Here is a 13,933-nt window from a genome sequence, read left to right as displayed (position 1 = left end):
ATTCCACTGTGGAGACTCCTGATCAATCAGCTGGAGGAGAGAGAGTGAGTGACAGACGGCTGCTTCTCACTCAGGGCTGCTGTTTATGCTAATGAAGGAGAGGTGGGCACTAGTGGGCGGGGCTTTCCCCCTCTGATGACACGTACAAAGTGAGAATGTCAATCACAGTGTTTCTGCATCAAGTCTGATTATAACAAACACAATTAAATCATATTGATCATTAGAGGCTGGAGATATTCACACACTGCTGACACACACACACACACACACACACAACTGGGTTTAAACCTGTTATTAGAGTGATTTTTGCATAACAGGTCTCCTTTAATCATAAACTATACCCCTAATAAAAAAAACTGAAACATTTGTCCATGTATTTGTAAATGAACAGCTCCAAATATTTCATTTTTCCCGCTATAAATGACGCGCGCTCTGGATCGATCACTTCCTCCGCGGGAGCGCGCGTTCATGGTTCAGTGGATGTGCGCGCGCGCAGCAGTTTATCCGCACAGATGATGGAGTTTCTCATCGGCAGCGCGTTTTCCTCTCCGGTCGGTCAGAGGATCCGTAAGTCTTTATTCTCAGTATTTATTTCTTTATTTATACATGGTTTTACCCTGACTCTCTCTCTCTCTCCTGGATTCTGTATGATTCGCATCGCGCGTCTGATTCTGAACACTGAACCGAGTCCGCGAAAGATCCATTAATATCAGAGTGAATGACTCCGATCCTCAGTGTGTGTGTGTGTGTGTGTGTGTGTGTGTGTGTTTCATTATTATTGTATTAGAGACTGTGGTTTCACAGCTGAGGCTGAATATGAGCACTTGTCATAACCTGCAGTCATAACTGGGCAAAGTTCGCGGAGTTCCGGAACTGTCAGAGTCGCTCGAGGACTGCTGGACTGAACACCGAAGCTTCCTCTTACAGCCTCTCTCTGTCCTCTTCAGTGTTGAGCCGTCATTTTACTAAAGCAACGCTGAAAGAATGCGCTCTAAAGCAGCTGACAGTCACATGAAGGAGAGAGGGTGTGTGTGTGTGTGTGTGTGTGTGTGTGTGTGTGTGTGTGTGTGTGTGTGTGTGTGAGTGAGAGAGAGAGAGAGAGGTCTCAGCTGGGTGAAGCTAATGTTTGCTGTAATCACGTGGTTTAGATTTAACTGTGTGTAAATGTTGTTTTTGTGTTGTGACATTTTTCTCATGACGTCAGAAAACTACTTTATAAACTTTATAAAAAAAAGTATTTAAAAGTATTCAAAATTTTGAGTGCTCCACTGTTATTTTACAATGCAGAGAAAACATAATAAAAATATGAATAAAAAATAATAATAATAATGATAAACTTTATTTTATATCTATATATATATGTGTGTGTGTGTGTGTGTGTGTGTGTTATATATTCTAAAGTTTATCATTATTATTATTTTATATATATATATGTGTGTGTGTGTGTGTGTGTGTGTGTGTGTTATATATTCTAAAGTTGATCATTATTATTATTTTATATATATATATATATATATATGTGTGTGTGTGTGTGTTATATATTCTAAAGTTTATCATTATTATTATTTTATATATATATATGTGTGTGTGTGTGTGTGTGTGTGTGTTATATATTCTAAAGTTTATCATTATTATTATTTTATATATATATATGTGTGTGTGTGTGTGTGTGTGTGTGTGTGTGTGTGTGTGTGTGTGTGTGTGTGTGTGTGTGTGTGTGTGTGTGTGTGTGTTATATATTCTAAAGTTTATCATTATTATTATTTTATATATATATATGTGTGTGTGTGTGTGTGTGTGTGTGTGTGTGTTATATATTCTAAAGTTTATCATTATTATTATTTTATATATATATATATATATATAATAAATGATACGGTGGCTCAGTGGTGTTGCACTGTGGCCTCACAGCACTCAGGTCTCTGGTTTGAGTCTCGGCTGGGTCAGTTGGTGTTTCTGTGTGGAGTTTGCATGTTCTCCCCGTGTTGGTGTGGGTTTCCTCCTGGTGCTCCGGTTTCCCCCACAGTCCAAACACATGCGCTATAGGGGAACTGATCAACTACACTGGCCATAGAGTGTGTGTGTGAGTGTGTTTGTGTGTGTGTGTGTGTGTGTGTGTATGGGTGAGAAAGGGAGTGTGTGTATGGAGCTAATAATATGCCAAAACAATCTGAATTTGAACTGTGTTCATTTGAATTATTGACAGTTGTATTTTAATAAATCTGAATTGTATATGCCGTGTAGAATAGTTTTGAATTAGATGTTCTTCATTTGTGTTTGCGTGAGTGAGTGTGTGTGGAGAGCAGGAGCCGCTGTGGATTGAGCGGGGTCAGAGAGTGAGCTCAGTGATGGACTCTGAGCTGGACTGATGCTCTCTCCGCTCTGAGCTGCTGCCGTCCTGAGAGAGTCTGGAGTTCCCACAGATCAGGGTTACATGCTCACAGTTCCACCTCAACTACTTTCTGAAACAGACCTCTATTGTGTGTGTGTGTGTGTGTGTGTGTGTGTGTGTGTAGAGAAGGCCACGAGCGCAGCGCTGCAGGCAGAGGACTGGAGTCTGAATTTGGAGATCTGTGACATCATCAATGAGACGGATGACGGGTGCGCCAACATCACTTCAGTCACTGTCATTATACATCTGTGTTTGCCTTCTGAACGTGTGTGTGTGTGTGTGTCTTTCAGGCCCAAGGATGCAGCGAAGGCTTTGAAGAAGAGGATTGTGGGTAATAAGAACTTCAGGGAGGTGATGCTGGCACTGACTGTGAGTGTGTGTGTGTGTTTTCATCTGTGTGTGTGTATGTGTTCGTCCTCTAGCAGCTGCTGTGTGATGGTCTGTGGTGTGTGTTTCAGGTGCTGGAGACGTGTGTGAAGAACTGCGGCCACCGCTTCCATGTGTACGTCTGCGCTCGAGAGTTTGTGGAGGGAGTGCTGGTGCGCGCCATCCTGCCCAAAAACAACCCTCCCATGATCCTCCAGGAGAGAGTGCTCAGCCTCATACAGGTGCTGCGCCATGGAGTGTGTGTGTGTGTGTGTGTAATGCAGTGTTTCCCAACCCTGTTCCTGAAGGCACCCAACAGCACGTGTTCAAGCTCTCCCTGATCAAACACCCCTCAATCAGCTCATCAGAGGAGACCCCAACACCTGTAGTGAAGGGGTCCGATGAGGGAGACGGACGACACACGTGCTGTTGTGTGTCTGCAGGAACAGGGTTGAAAAGCACGACTTTAATGCGCTGCAATGTGTGTGTGTGTGTGTGTGTGTGTGTGTGTGTGTGTGTGTGTGTGTGTGTGTGTGGGTGGTGTTCTGTGTTGCAGGCGTGGGCCGATGCCTTCCGGAACAATCCGTCTCTGTCGGGTGTTGTGTGTGTGTATGACGATCTGAAGAGCAGAGGCCTGGAGTTCCCCATGACGGATCTGGACTCTCTCTCCCCCATACACACACCCAGCCGGGTAAAACACACACACACACACACGATGCAGATGCTCAAACAGAAATCTGTCTAAGATCTGACAAACGAGTTGCGTGCGTGTGTGTGTATTTGTCAGAGTATTGTAGAAAACAACAGCAGCACACACACTTCATCTCCACCTGACTCCAGCAGCTCCCCTCCAGCATCACATGACCCTCCGGCTGGCCAATCACACGCACACACGAGTCCAGCGTCAACTGAGGAGGTACAAACACATGCACACACACACACACACACACACAGGTGAGAGGTGTGCGCTGCGGTCAGGTGATCTGCTCTCCTGTGCTCCTCCAGAAGCTGAAGCTGCGGTCTGAGCTGGATCTGGTCAGAGGGAACCTGACTGTGCTGACGGAGATGCTGAACCACACCAAACCTGGAGAGACCACAGCGGCAGACGCAGAGCTGCTGCAGGTGTGTGTGTGTGTGTGTGTGTGTGTGTGTGTGTGTGTGTGTGTGTGTGTGTGTGTGTGTGTGTGAGACTGTCATGTACTAGTTTGATCATTTCTAACACATTTTTGTTTATGTGTGTGTGTGTGTGTGTGTGTGTGTGTGTGTGTGTTTGTTTATGTGTGTGTGTTTTCATGTGTTTGTATGTGCATGTGTATTTTTGTGTGTGCGTGTGTGTGTGTGTGTGAGCAGCAGCTGTATTCAGTGTGTGTGCAGATGCAGCAGCGTGTGGTGGAGCTGATCCCTCATGTGTCTGAGGATGATCTGATCGGGGAGCTGCTGCTGCTCAATGATGAGCTCAACAACGCCTTCATCCGCTACCAGAGGTGCAGTGAGGGACCAGAGCAGAGGCTGATCACTGCTGCAGCACTCCAACACCTCACCTCACCTCACCTCACCTCTCTCTCTGTGTGTGTGTGTGTGTGTGTGTGTGTGTCTGTTAAAGGTTCGACAGGCTGAACATGCAGAAAACACACACAGAAGAGCAGCAGCAGGCACAGGTAACACACACACGCATCTCTGCCGACACAACATCTTCTCCGTCATTTCTATCCAGAGGGATTTATAGTGCAGCTTGAGTGAGGAACAGTTGACGACGGCAGATTAATATATATATATCATGACGGAGGATGGAGAAGGCCAACACACTGTCACACTACTGAACCTCCTAAAACCATGCCAAAAACATGCTAATTATTGCTAGAAACATGCTAGCAACATGCTAAATCATACTAGACCCATGCTAATTTATGTTAGCAACTGCCTAGCAACTACTCACAACACCTTAGCAACTACCTAGCAACACCTTAGCAACCACTCAGAACACCCTAGCAACCACCTAGCAACACCTTAGCAATGATCTAGCAACGCTTTAACCACCACTCAGCACACCCTAGCAACAAATTAGCAACCACCTAGCAACGCCTTAGCAATCACCTAGAAACCACCTATCATTACCTTAGCAAAGACCTAGAATACTTTAGCAGCCAACTAGCAATGCCTTAGCAACTGCCAGCAAACCAATAAGGACAGCTTAGCAACCACCCAGCAACACATTAGCAATGACCTAGAACATCTTAGCAACTGCTTAGCAACACCATAGCAACCTCCTAGCAACATCTTAGCAACCACTTAGCAATATCTTATCAATTGTCTAGCAACCAATCAGAACAACCTGGCAACTACCCAGAACACTCTAGCAACCACCTAGCAACACCTTAGCAACTGCCTTGCAACACCTTTGCAATCACTCAGAACACCCTAGCAACTATCTAGCCACATCTCAGCAACCACATGAAACACCCTAGCAACGCCTTAGCAACTACTCAGAACACTCTAGCAACTGCATAGCAGCAACTTTCAACTACATAACAACACCTTAGCAACCACATAGCAACACCTTAACAACTACCTGAAACCCCCTAGCAACCGCCTGGAAACACCTTAACAACCAGTCAAAATACCCTAGCAACTGCCTAGCAACCACTCAAAACACCCTAACATCTGCCTAGCAACACCTAAGCAACCACTCAGAACACTCTAGCAACCACTTAGCAACACCTAGCAACCACTCAGACCCCCTATCAACAGCCTAGCAAAAACACATGTCAATCCGCTGACATGTCCAGGTGTAACTGCCTCAAACTTCTCCAAGTGCTTCAATTATTTAAACTACTTCAAGCGTTCAGCTGTGAACATCACTCCTCTAGCTAGACAATCCTGCACACCTGAGCAGAGCAGATACACCTGAGCTGTGTGTTAATGCGCTCTAAACCTGCCGGAACTACTTTAGCTGTGCCTTTATCTGACAATAACCAAACACCTGAGAATGACCAGCAGCCAATCAGAATCCAGCATTCAGCAGAGCTGTAGTATAGAGTGTTTTAATCCCCGTTGAAGCTCTGTGGAGGATCACTACACTACACTACACTACACCACACCACACTACACTACACTACACTACACTACACTACACTACACCACACCACACTACACCACACTACACCACACTACACTACACTACACTACACTACACCACACCACACTACACCACACTACACCACACCACACTACACTACACTACACTACACCACACTACACTACACCACACCACACCACACCACACCACACCACACCACACCACACCACACCACACGACACTACACTACACTACACTACACTACACTACACTACACTACACTACACCACACCACACCACACCACACCACACCACACCACACCACACCACACCACACGACACTACACTACACTACACTACACTACACTACACCACACCACACCACACCACACCACACCACACCACACCACACCACACCACACGACACGACACTACACTACACTACACTACACTACACTACACTACACTACACCACACCACACCACACCACACCACACCACACCACACCACACCACACGACACTACACTACACTACACTACACTACACTACACTACACTACACCACACCACACCACACCACACCACACCACACCACACCACACGACACTACACTACACTACACTACACTACACTACACTACACTACACTACACCACACCACACCACACCACACCACACCACACCACACCACACCACACGACACTACACTACACTACACTACACTACACTACACCACACCACACCACACCACACCACACCACACCACACCACACCACACCACACCACACCACACGACACGACACTACACTACACTACACTACACTACACCACACCACACCACACGACACTACACTACACTACACTACACTACACTACACCACACCACACCACACCACACCACACCACACCACACCACACCACACGACACTACACTACACTACACTACACTACACTACACCACACCACACCACACCACACCACACCACACCACACCACACGACACTACACTACACTACACTACACTACACTACACTACACTACACCACACCACACCACACCACACCACACCACACCACACCACACCACACCACACGACACTACACTACACTACACTACACTACACTACACTACACCACACCACACCACACCACACCACACCACACCACACCACACGACACTACACTACACTACACTACACTACACTACACTACACTACACCACACCACACCACACCACACCACACCACACCACACCACACCACACGACACTACACTACACTACACTACACCACACCACACCACACGACACTACACTACACTACACTACACCACACCACACCACACCACACCACACGACACTACACTACACTACACTACACTACACTACACTACACCACACCACACCACACCACACCACACCACACCACACCACACCACACCACACCACACCACACGACACTACACTACACTACACTACACTACACTACACCACACCACACGACACTACACTACACTACACTACACTACACTACACTACACTACACTACACTACACCACACCACACCACACGACACTACACTACACTACACTACACTACACTACACTACACTACACTACACCACACCACACCACACCACACCACACCACACCACACCACACCACACCACACGACACTACACTACACTACACTACACTACACTACACTACACTACACCACACCACACCACACCACACCACACCACACCACACCACACCACACCACACCACACGACACTACACTACACTACACTACACTACACTACACTACACTACACCACACCACACCACACCACACCACACCACACCACACCACACCACACCACACCACACCACACCACACCACACCACACCACACGACACTACACTACACTACACTACACTACACTACACTACACTACACTACACCACACCACACCACACGACACTACACTACACTACACTACACTACACTACACTACACTACACCACACCACACCACACCACACCACACCACACCACACCACACCACACCACACCACACGACACTACACCACACTACACTACAGGTGTTCCCCTGCACCAGACCCGCTCTGAAGATTACTGTTCACTATCAGTTCATTTACTGAAGAGCTGCTCCATATACATGTAGAGAAGGATTTAGACCAATCACAACTTCCTGTGGGCGGAGCTACTCCAATAGAGTTCTGCCAAACACGCACACACACACTCACACACACACACACACTGAATATGAGCTGATGATCTGATTCTGATGATGTTCTGATCAGACTGAGACAGGAAACCTGATCGACTTCAACCCTGAGTCTCAGTCAGCCAATCAGAACACTGTGCCAGCTGTCAGTCAAGCTCAGCCCCGCCCTCCAGCCAAACACAACAGCAGCTCAGGTGAGAGTCCTGTAGATTCAGTGTGTGTGTGTGTGTGTGTGTGTGTGTGTGTGTGTGTGTTTCGGTTTAGATGTACTTGTGAGGGGTCAATGGTCTTCACTTAAATTGTGTGTGTGTGTGTGTGTGTGTGTGTGTGTGTGTGTGTGTTTCAGCTGTTGAAGACGTGGAGTTTGACATGTTTGCTCAGACGAGGAGCAGTTCTCTGGCTGAACAGAGGAAGAGGTGTGTGTAGTGAAGTCTTCATCTCTCCTTGTCACAGCTTAACCACGCCCCTCTAACTATTCGTGAAAGATGAGAGGAGGAGCTAAATATTAAATCTCCGCCCCCTACTCAATATTCAGCAGCTTCCGGTTATGAAAGACCAAGATATGAAAACCAACATGAGCGTGTGTGTGTGTGCGTGTGTTATGTTGATAATGATGATAATGGTGTGTGTGTGTGTGTGTGTGTGTCCAGTGTGCGGTACGAGGACCCCGGTGCAGTGGAGGGTCTTGCTGAGGCTCTGGATTCACGTCTGCAGGTTACAGCAGGGGTCAGTGAACACACACACACACACACACACACTCACACTCACACTCACACACACAGCCATAACCCTCATTCTGAACACGTGTGTGTATTACTGCATTAAAAATACTGGAGTCTCAGTGTGTGTCTCTGTGTGTGTGTGTGTGTGTGTGTGTGTGTGTGTCTTGTCATCTGTGTTTATGTATCTGTGTGTCTGTGTATGTGTATGTGTGTATATCTATGTGTATGTATGTTTCTATTTGAGAGTGTGTGTGTGTATAAAACTATGTATGCGTGTGTGTGTGTGTGTGTGTGTGTGTGTGTGTGTGTGTGTGTGTGTGTGTGTGTGTGTGTGTGTGTAAAGGCTGCTGGCAGTGACTGGGTCCGTCAGAGTCAGTGGATTTACAGTGAGGGTCTGGTGGGTTTTCGCGTCACACCTCTACATGCATCAATTAAACACACACACACACACACACACACACACACACACACACTGATTGCAGCATGAGCCCAGGCAGCAGGTGTATGAGTGCAGACGTTCAGTCTCAGGTGTGCTTCACGATCAGGATCTGGGCTGTGTTGAATGAGCTGGAGACACTTTACAGTCAGCGCTCAGTGGAGAATCAGCAGCCCATAATCATCATATTGACGGGGAAGCGCTCAGTGGAGACCCCGCTACTGAAGGGTTTAGCTAATTAAAGATGAGCTGATGAACACTGAGCTGGAGATAACATCATTAACACAGCAGAGCTGACCCCAGCTGACCATGAACACTGAGCTGTGTGTGTGTGTGTGTGTGTGTGTGTGTGTGTCTTCAGTAACACATTAACTGATGTCAGCTTACTGTAAAGTGTCTCCACTGAGGGCTGACGGCTTGATTTTACTTATCAGGTGATGGTTAATAATCGAGTGTGTGTGTGTGTGTGTGTGTGTGTGTGTATGTGTGTGATTTGCATGTGCTGACAGCAACTCTTCATATTTATAATCAGTGTATGGTCAGAGGATCAAATTCGCACGCACACACACACACACACACACACACAGGTGACGCAGTGTTTGTGCTGTTTCCCCTTCAGGCTCCGGCTCCTCACAGCTCCGCCATGGAGGACATCGAGAAGTGGCTGACAGAGGAGACGGTGAAGAGATTTACTCATGCTTTAACACACACACACACACACACACACACAGTTACACACTCTAAAACACACACACACACACACAGTTACACACTCTTAAACACACACTCTCACACACACACAGTTACACACACAGTTACACACTCTTTAACACACACAAAAAGCTGAGCAGCAGCGCCATCTGCTGGAGGCTCTGCAGTACACACTCACACACACTCATATGCTGGTTCTCTGTTGGTGGAGTGTGTGTGTGTGTACTAGTGTTGTGTTGATGCTGTGTTTCAGCCCGAGGATGATGATGCTGAAGGTGTGACCAGTGAAGGTGAGGGAGCATCTGCTGCTCATATCTCATCACAACTCATCATTTATAACTCCTCATCACTCATCATAACTCCCCATAACTCATAATAACCCATAATAACTCATAACACCTCACTATTACCCTTAATACCTCCTCAGAACTCATCATAACTTGCCATAACTCATAATAACTCATCATCACTCATCATAATTCATTACAATAACTCATCATAACCCCTCATCACTCATCATAACTCCTCGTTCCTCCTTGTGATTCTCGTTCTCCGTCTCCTCTCTCAGAGTTTGACAAGTTTCTGGCTGGAAGAGCTTCAGCTGCGGATCACCTTCCCTCGATGAACAGCAGTGCGGGCGTCACCGTCAGCCCCCCGCGCCCTCAGCAGGCCACACACCAGCAGAACCACGAGCAGCTCTTCACACTCTGAGCGCAGGAAGTCCACAGTGTCCACTTCCTGTCCTGCAGAGGATGAGCAGACCCTCGTCCAGCGCTGGGGTCATCATATGAGTTTGGCTTGAGCTGTTGAGTGTGTGTGTGTGTGTGTGTGTGTGTGTGTGTGTGTGTGTGTGTGTGTGTGTGTGTGTGTGTGTGTGTGTGGCTTTACCTGATGTTGTGATGTTGTATTGACCCGTGAGGATGTTCTGTTCCACATCTGACTGAACACCATCATTAAACAGACACTGCTGTACATCTCCGCCACTCACTGGGGTGTGTGTTTGTGTGCACATTTGCACATTTGTGTGTGTGTTTATGTGTGTGTGTGTGTGTGTTTTTGTCTCTGTGTGTGTGTGTGTGTGTGTGTGTAAGTGTGCATGTTTGTGTTGATGTTTGTGTGCATGTTTACGCTTGGTGTGTGTGTGTGTGTTTTTTGTTTGTGTCTTTGTTTCTTTCTTTGTATGTGTGTTTATTTAGTTATGTGTGTGAATTTGTGTGTTGATGTGTGTGTTTGTGTGTCTGTTGTGCGTTTGTTGATTTGTTTGTGTGTGTGTGTGTGTGTGTGTGTATGTTTGGGTTGATGTGTGTTTTTTTGTGTGTTGATGCATGTGTTTGTGTGTGTGTCTGCGTTTGTTGTTGATGTGTGTTTTTGTCTGTGTGTATTAGTGCATGTTTATGTGTGTATGTGCACAATTGTGTGGATGTTTATGTGCATGTTTGGTCTGGTTAGTGTGTGTGTGTGTGTATGTGTGTTTATGTGTGTATTTTTTTCCTTTTTGTGTGTGCATTTGTGTGTTGATGCATGTGTGTGTCTGTGTTGTGTGTGTGTATTTGCATCTGTGTGCATGTTTGTGTGTTTATTTGTGTGTTTGTGTAAGTGCACATTTGTGATAATGTTTGTGTTGGTGTGTGTGTTGATGCATGTGTATGTGCATGTTTGTGTCTGTGCGTGTCTGTTGTTTATTTGTGTTGATCTGTTTTTTCTGTGTGTGTGTGTGTGTGTGTGTGTGTGTGTGTGTGTGTGTGTGTGTGTGTTCATGTTTGATTTTCCTCAAATGCTCATTTCCTCTTTATTCTGAGTTTGTTTATGCTGATGTTGAACACAGGTCAGTGGCTACAGCTTTCCAACATTCTTCAAAGTATCTTCTTTTGTGCTGAGCAGAACAGTGTGATGTAAATGTGCACATGTCTGACATTACCACAGAACCGGGACACACAGAGAGGCTTGAGGACAGACAGCACCTCTTCAGTTTTATTATAAAAATATCATCTCAACAGTACAAATGTGCCGATACAGCGCTGAATAGTGTGCCCTTTTTACAGTGTGTGTGTGTGTGTGTGTGTGTGTGTGCGTGTGTGTGTGTGTGTGTGTTTTAAATTAGTGTTTAAAAGGCGTAGACCATCCCGACGGCCAGAAGCACACACACACCGAGCAGCGTCCGCAGGAGCCGCGGCATCAGAGACAAGGAGCCCTGCAGCGGCTCACACACACCCACATCTGCGGAGAACACACACGAAACACACAATAAACACACAATAAACACACAATACACACACATAACTACATGTCAGAAATCATAAGTGTGAGTCTGATCTGGCAGACATGGGTTATGAGGACATAACATTATGTCTATAGAGAGAGAGAGAGAGAGAGAGAGAGAGAGAGAGAGAGAGAGAGAGAGAGAGAGAGAGAGAGAGAGAGTGAGTGTGTGTGTGTGTGTGTGTGTATGTGTGTGTGTGTGTGTGTGTGTGTGTGTGTTTTACCTGCTGCTGTGCTCTGTGTTTGTGGAGTGTGTCTCTGTCTCACTGCAGGCTCTGTCTCTGACACACAGCTCACACACTCCTGCAGCTCATCAAACACCTGAAGAACAGATCAGCAGAGTCAGAACTGAACCAGCAGTGAACCCTCTGGTATCAGGTGTGTGTGTGTGTGTGTGTGTGTGTGTGTGTGTGTGTGTGTGTGTGTTTCTCACCTGTATGTTGAGCTGGAATGCGGTGTTGGCCTCCTCCAGGACCGCGCGCCGCTGCTCCTCCGTCAGTGTGATGCTGTTCATGCGGCTCCTGTACAGCTGCTTGAAGAGTTTGGGGCTGCTGATGTTGGGGAAGGAGAAGAAGCTCAAGCCCTCTCCATCCTGCAGGCCCAGACTCCGCTGCGTGATGCGGCCCAACACCTGCCCCCCCGACAGGTCGCCCAGGTACCGCGTGTAGGCGTGAGCCACCAGATACTCCGGGTGCTCTCTGCCCACCTGAGACACACACACACACACACACACACATGAGCTGGAGCTCCTCAGTCACTCTACAGCTCTGTCCTGCTCAGGGCGGCTCTAGAGGAGCCTAATGAATAATTAAAAGCTGCTCTTCACAGTGCCCCGCCCACAAACCGGCTCTTGGAAATACTGATAGCCCCGCCCTGTGTTCTGACCTGCTGCAGTCTCTGAACGTACGCCAGCGCCGCGTCCGGAACCTGCATCTGCTCCCTCCAGCCACGGCCGTAGAAGTGCTGCAGGTCTGAGCGGAGGGCCGGCAGTCTGGACAGCTCCTGCGGGAAGTAGATGGGAGCCACGGCATCATGGGACGCGTTACAGTCCAGCACCTCCTCCAGCGCCTCGTAGATCTTGTAGAGCGAACACAGGAGCAGCTGGACAACACAACATACACACACACAACACAACACACACACACACACAACACAACACACACACAACACAACAACACACACACACACACACAACACATACATCACAACACAACAACACACACACAACACAAGGAGGTCAGACATACAGCACCGGCCGATACATGAGAACACCCTGTCCAGCACATCTTTACCGTTAGAGTGTGTGTGTGTGTGTGTGTGTGTGTGTGTGTATCACCTTATACTGCTGCAGCGTCACTCGGCCCCTCTGGTAGCTCAGCATCAGCTCTGTGTTCTCCGCTCGCACATGACTGTCTTTAGTGGCTGCTTTAATCTGCTCCGACAGGTCACTGACACACACATACACACACACACACATTAATATACAAACACACATCAATACACACACACACATCAATATACAAACACACATCAATACACACACACACATCAATATACAAACACACATCAATACACACACACACATCAATACACACACACACACATTAATATACAAACACACATCAATACACACACACACATCAATATACAAACACACATCAATATACAAACACACATCAATACACACACACACACATCAATACACACATCCAAAACACACACACACATCAATATACAAACACA

At 46.9% G+C, this 13,933-nt stretch overlaps 2 protein-coding genes across 5 annotated transcripts in view; one reads left to right on the top strand and one right to left on the bottom strand.

Moving 5' to 3' along the window:
- The first annotated feature begins 508 nt into the window (after positions 1 to 508).
- Positions 509 to 10,910, top strand: LOC141386149 (target of Myb1 membrane trafficking protein-like). 2 transcript variants are annotated; one of them, XM_073953455.1, is made up of 16 exons: positions 509 to 567; positions 2,517 to 2,601; positions 2,683 to 2,761; positions 2,851 to 3,000; positions 3,315 to 3,449; positions 3,546 to 3,674; positions 3,764 to 3,880; positions 4,109 to 4,242; positions 4,362 to 4,416; positions 8,139 to 8,256; positions 8,409 to 8,478; positions 8,713 to 8,788; positions 9,128 to 9,181; positions 9,840 to 9,899; positions 10,185 to 10,221; positions 10,500 to 10,910. In XM_073953455.1, the coding sequence occupies exons 1-16, from the start codon at positions 513 to 515 to the stop codon at positions 10,640 to 10,642; spliced, it is 1,497 nt and encodes a 498-aa protein (XP_073809556.1). In that variant the 5' UTR covers positions 509 to 512; the 3' UTR covers positions 10,643 to 10,910. The 2 variants fall into 2 exon arrangements, with proteins under 2 accessions (XP_073809556.1, XP_073809557.1); XM_073953456.1 differs by lacking the exon at positions 9,128 to 9,181.
- A 960-nt stretch (positions 10,911 to 11,870) lies between these two features.
- Positions 11,871 to 13,933, bottom strand: part of hmox1b (heme oxygenase 1b) — a 3,652-nt gene continuing 1,589 nt past the window's right edge. For 2 of the 3 annotated variants that reach the window (XM_073952774.1, XM_073952775.1), the window contains exons 2-6: positions 13,527 to 13,638; positions 13,076 to 13,291; positions 12,624 to 12,896; positions 12,415 to 12,511; positions 11,871 to 12,148 (exon numbers count right to left, since the gene is read on the bottom strand). In XM_073952774.1, coding sequence (XP_073808875.1) covers positions 12,036 to 12,148; positions 12,415 to 12,511; positions 12,624 to 12,896; positions 13,076 to 13,291; positions 13,527 to 13,638 — 811 coding nt within the window. In that variant the 3' untranslated portion in view covers positions 11,871 to 12,035. 3 annotated transcript variants of the gene reach the window in all.

Source organism: Danio rerio, chromosome 6 (assembly GCF_049306965.1).
Source record: "Danio rerio strain Tuebingen ecotype United States chromosome 6, GRCz12tu, whole genome shotgun sequence".
NCBI classification, from domain to species: domain Eukaryota; kingdom Metazoa; phylum Chordata; class Actinopteri; order Cypriniformes; family Danionidae; genus Danio; species Danio rerio.
This window is presented reverse-complemented; position numbering and strand designations above follow the sequence as displayed.

Excerpts from the sequence above, each read along its gene's own strand:
- LOC141386149 (XM_073953455.1), top strand. The coding sequence starts at position 513 with ATGATGGAGTTTCTCATCGGCAGCGCGTTTTCCTCTCCGGTCGGTCAG. Across the intron at positions 4,243-4,361 it reads GCCTTCATCCGCTACCAGAG|GTTCGACAGGCTGAACATGC; the intron begins GTGCAGTGAGGG and ends TGTCTGTTAAAG. Across the intron at positions 9,182-9,839 it reads GGATTTACAGTGAGGGTCTG|GCTCCGGCTCCTCACAGCTC; the intron begins GTGGGTTTTCGC and ends TTTCCCCTTCAG.